Here is a 4877-nt window from a genome sequence, read left to right on the forward strand (position 1 = left end):
GGGGTGGGGGGCGCTGGGGGGCCTTCCCCTGGCGCTCACCTGCGCCCTGCCCCAGCCTGGGGCTCGGCCCGCGGGTGCTGCTAGTGGGAGCCGAGGTCTTGCCCCGGTGGTGACTGCGGCTGCCCTGGCCAGGCCGGGTGCGGGACTGGGGGCGCCGAGCCCCGCAGGAAGACCCACGCCTTGCTCTCCTGTCCCCAGCAAACCTTTGACCAGAGGCGCTAAAGAGGAACACAGCGGACTGATGTGAGCCCCCGCCCCGCCCCTCCTGCGGCCCTCACCCCTGCCAGGCCCGGCGCTGCCGCTCCCTGACAACCAGCCAGAGCCGGGGGTCCTGACCCAGCTGGGTGGCCCGAGGGGACCCTGGAGGGCTCACAGGGCCTCTGGCCAGGCTGAGGTTCGCCCTCCCCCGCCCCTCCCCAGCCGCTCCCCGCGCCATGAGAAGAAGAAGAAGGTCCGGAAGTACTGGGACGTGCCGCCGCCCGGCTTCGAGCACATCACCCCCATGCAGTACAAGGCCATGCAGGGTAGGCCCGGGCCCGCTGCCGACCGGGGCCCCCGCGGTGCTGCCCTGGAGTGGGGGGCCCGGGGGGATGGGGCGGGGCCGGCTGGCCTGACGGGTGCTCTCCTGAAGCTGCCGGCCAGATCCCGGCCACCGCCCTCCTCCCCACCATGACCCCCGACGGCCTGGCCGTGACGCCAACGCCGGTGCCCGTGGTTGGCAGCCAGATGACCAGACAGGCCCGGCGTCTCTACGTGGGCAACATCCCCTTCGGCATCACCGAGGTACTGCCCGCCCCGCCCTCCCGCCCTGTGCCCCTGGTCCTCCCCCCCCCACCCGCACGGGTCAGACTCTGCTCCCGCCGGCCCCCGGCCCCCTCCCAGACGGACGACGGAGCTGAGCCAGCCAGGGGCCGGGCTGGGCGGCCCTCCCTCCCCCTCTTCCCTCCCTCTCCCTCCCAGCCTCCTCAGCCACCCAGGGCGCAAGCACACCTACCGTACCTACGCACCACGGGTCTGTCCGCACGAGAGACAGGGAGACTCGACACGCACACATGCACACAGACCGCCCCCGTGGCGACACGCCTCTCCTCTGCCGCCTGTCCCGCCTCTCCACGCCCCGTGGCCGCTGCTCTTTATTTTGATGGCCCTGACCTCCCCGCCTTCCCCACCGCTCCCCTCCCTCTCCCCTCCCCCGGCACCCCCGAGAATCCCGAGATCAAAGAGTTGTTTCCATTTCTCTTTAAAGTGAAATATTGTGGGGCTGAGATCCCTCGTAGCAACAAAAAGTTTGCTACCGTCGTCGAAGGCAAGTAAGGTCCATTCTGACTTTCTCCACCTGCACTTTGCTGCATTTGATACCAGCCCCCGGACTCCAGGGCCAGACCCCGCCACATCACTCTTTTCTCCCCCCCCGCCCCGCCCCTCCCCTCCTGCGCCCTCCCCTCGCTGTCCTGCTCCTCCCTGCTCTCCTGCTCTCCGGCGCACCCCTGCGCCCTCCGCCCCTCACCGCGGGGCGGCCCTCTCTGCTGTCTCCTCCGTGGTCTGTTCTCTGCTCCCTGCTCCTCCTCCCTGCCCGCCGGCCTGCGGCCCTGCGGCCCTCGGGCCCTGCGGCCCCGCCTCTTGCCCCATCTCGCCGTCTCTCTGCTCTTTTCTGTTCCCACGTGGCCTCCTGTGCCGCCCTGTACTCCACTGCTCTCTGCCCTCTGCCCTGCCCCCGCCCCTCTCCCCTCGCCCCTACCCCTCTGTGTCTCCCTCTCTCACCCTTCCCCTCCTCTCTCCACCTCCCCCCCCACCTCCTCTTCCCTCTGCAGGAAGCCATGATGGACTTCTTCAACGCCCAGATGCGCCTGGGGGGGCTGACCCAGGCTCCTGGAAACCCTGTTTTGGCCGTGCAGATTAACCAGGACAAGAATTTTGCCTTCTTGGAGGTGAGCCCGAGTGGGGTGCGAGCAGCTGCCCGGGGTCGTGTCCCCCCATCGTGCTGGCGCCCGGGGCCCCCACGTGGGTCTGTGCGGCACGGCCCCCTCCGTGGCGGCCGCTGCCCCGGCGCTGCTCCGCCCCAGCGGCCGGCGCGGCCGTGTGCAGAGGGAAACCGGCCCCTCCTCTGTCGCTGCAGTTCCGCTCGGTGGACGAGACCACCCAGGCCATGGCTTTCGACGGCATCATCTTCCAGGGCCAGTCGCTCAAGATCCGCCGGCCCCACGACTACCAGCCCCTGCCCGGCATGTCGGAGAATCCCTCCGTCTACGTGCCCGGTGCGTGTCTGCCGCCTGCCGTGTGCTGGGGCCCAGGTGTGCGCGTGTCTGCGGGGCGCCGCTCCTCCGGCCGAGCCGGGAGCAGCAGGGAGAGGGGCTAGGGTCTCCGCAACCTCACCTCGGGCTGCCCTTGGCGGGGGCGTGGCCCTGGGTCCAGGTGGAGGTGGGGGGGTGCTCGGTGGGAGCCTCTGCTCCGCCCCTGAGGCGGGGGCTGGGCGCCTCGGACCTGGGCCGGGCGGTGCCGGGGAGGGCTCCCACCGTGGGCGATCCCGGCAGCTGCGGCAGCCTCCGGGCGCTGGGGCTGGTCTCCCTGGACGCTCGGGGCCTACAGCTCCTGTCCCTCTGCCACCTGGAGCACCCGGCGGGCAGCCCTGCAGTGGGCAGTGGGTGCACTCTGGCCAGCGCTCTGGCCAGCGTCCTGTCACCGCTCCACTGGGCGTGCCCAGCCCCTGCAGGACCTCCCGCAGCTGCCGTCTTTGGCGCCGCCTCTGCTCCCGCCCTCCCTGGCACTGGGCTGGGGCGGAAGGGCAGATCGCGTCCTCCCGGGCAGGCTCTTCAGGGTGTGCCAGTGCAGCGACCTGTGCGGCAGACTGCCGGTCGCCGGACGCACGGTGCTGTGCCGGGGCGGGCGGCAGGGAGCCCAGATCTGCCCGGGTTGGGGGTTTGTGGTTTGTGCTCCTCAGCGGTGGAGCCAGCGTTTTGGCGTTCCGTTCTTTCTCCGCTGAGGGGTCACTCGTGAAGTGTAAAAGCCTGAGTTAGAGGGGACGCAGGGCCCGCTGGCCGGGGCCGGCTTGAATGCCAGAGGGTTCAGCACCCTGGAGAGCGCCCTCCGGCCTCTTGTGGTGGGGAGGGCCAGCCAGGGGGCAGGAGAGCCAGCTCTCCTGGAGGGCGCTCCACTGCCCTCAGCCCTGGGAGTTGCCCCCCACCGGCACGGCTTCGTCTGTGCTCTGCGCGGGCCTCAGTGCAGGGCAGAGTGCGTGCCGGGGACGCGGCTGCGCCCAGGCAGCCCGGGGTACAGGGAGCACAGCCCCCCCTGGCAGCGTGAGTATGGGGGATGGCTCCAGTGCTGCAGGCGAGGACTGGGCTGGCGCTGGCTCCAAGGCAGAGGCCTTCCGGCTTTGACCTGCACAGGGTCGCGCCCGGGCACGGCAGCTCTGCCGCCTGTGTCTGCGCCTCTGCGCCTTGCCAGGCCTCCATGTGCGCAGCTGCCCAGAGCCGGTTTCCATGGGGCCCAGGTGCCGGGTGCAGGCAGTGTCCCCTGGACACTGGGGCCGGGCCCCTGCGCTTCTCCTGGACACCAAACCCTGCTCCCCGGCCCTGCCTCTCCACGTGACGCACTTCTCCGAGGCACGAGCTATGTTCTGGTCCCGAGGGCTGGGTCTGCCCAGCTCCGCTGCTCCTGCTGGGCTTCACTGCCTGCTGCAGGCTCGGCCCGGCCCGGCCCTGTCCGTCCCTGTCCGTCCCCGAGGCTCCAGGCGCAGGCAGCACATCGGAGCCAGGACGCGCTCTGCCCCTCGTCTCGCTGTGCTTGACCCTGGCTCCAGGCTGGGGCGTGGGAGGGCTGCTGGGGGCATGCACGAGGGGGCCATCGTCTCCCCCGCTACCCCTCCCTGGAGGTACCCCGGATTGCTGAGGGTTGACGGCGTCTGTCTCCCTCAGGAGTTGTGTCCACCGTGGTCCCTGACTCTGCTCACAAGCTCTTCATCGGGGGCCTGCCCAACTACCTGAACGATGACCAGGTCAGCCCTTGCCCCCTCCTGCCCGCTCCCCTCCCCAGACACCCCAGCGCGCTCTGAGGGAGCCGCTTGTCTGCCATAGGTCAAAGAGCTGCTGACCTCCTTTGGGCCTCTGAAGGCCTTCAACCTGGTCAAGGACAGCGCCACAGGGCTCTCCAAGGGCTACGCCTTCTGTGAGTACGTGGACATCAACGTCACGGACCAGGTGAGCCCCCGTGCCCGCCCCCGCTGGGAGGGTGGTGCCTGCGTGGGGGCTGGAACTGGCCTCTGCCACTGCCCCCACCCATGCCTCGCTCTCGGGGTGCCGGGCTCCCGCCCCTGACTGCCGCCCCGCGGCCCCGGTCCTCCAAACGCAGGCCATCGCCGGGCTGAACGGGATGCAGCTGGGGGACAAGAAGCTGCTCGTCCAGAGGGCCAGTGTGGGGGCCAAAAACGCCACGCTGGTGAGCCCCCCGGCACGTCATCTTCCATTGGCTAGGGGTGCGGGGCGGGCGGCCCGGGGCGGGCGGCCCTGTGACCCCGCCTTCGCCCCCCAGAGCACCATCAACCAGACGCCGGTGACCCTGCAAGTGCCGGGCCTGATGAGCTCCCAGGTGCAGATGGGCGGGCACCCCACCGAGGTGCTGTGCCTCATGAACATGGTGCTGCCCGAGGAGCTGCTGGACGACGAGGAGTACGAGGAGATCGTGGAGGACGTGCGGGACGAGTGCAGCAAGTACGGGCTGGTCAAGTCCATCGAGATCCCGCGGCCCGTGGACGGCGTGGAGGTGCCCGGCTGCGGAAAGGTGCGTGGGGCCCCGCGGTGTGCTTGTGGGCCGAGGGCGTGGCCGTGGCGGCAGGTGCCCGCTGGGGCTGTCCCCAGCCCTTCTCAGGCTGCGGTTGGTTC

At 70.6% G+C, this 4877-nt stretch overlaps 1 protein-coding gene across 1 annotated transcript in view; it reads left to right on the plus strand.

The window, feature by feature from the left end:
- Positions 1–4877, plus strand: part of U2AF2 (U2 small nuclear RNA auxiliary factor 2) — a 9849-nt gene that overhangs the window by 3144 nt on the left and 1828 nt on the right. Inside the window, exons 5-13 of the mRNA XM_012733567.1 lie at positions 56–243; positions 421–524; positions 632–783; positions 1812–1928; positions 2117–2255; positions 3915–3994; positions 4074–4196; positions 4348–4434; positions 4528–4869. Of these exons, the coding sequence (XP_012589021.1) occupies positions 56–243; positions 421–524; positions 632–783; positions 1812–1928; positions 2117–2255; positions 3915–3994; positions 4074–4196; positions 4348–4434; positions 4528–4869 (1332 nt within the window). The remainder of the gene's footprint in view (positions 1–55; positions 244–420; positions 525–631; positions 784–1811; positions 1929–2116; positions 2256–3914; positions 3995–4073; positions 4197–4347; positions 4435–4527; positions 4870–4877) is intronic.

Source organism: Condylura cristata, unplaced genomic scaffold, assembly GCF_000260355.1.
Source record: "Condylura cristata isolate star-nosed mole 26May11 unplaced genomic scaffold, ConCri1.0 scaffold00041, whole genome shotgun sequence".
Classification (NCBI taxonomy): Eukaryota; Metazoa; Chordata; class Mammalia; order Eulipotyphla; family Talpidae; genus Condylura; species Condylura cristata.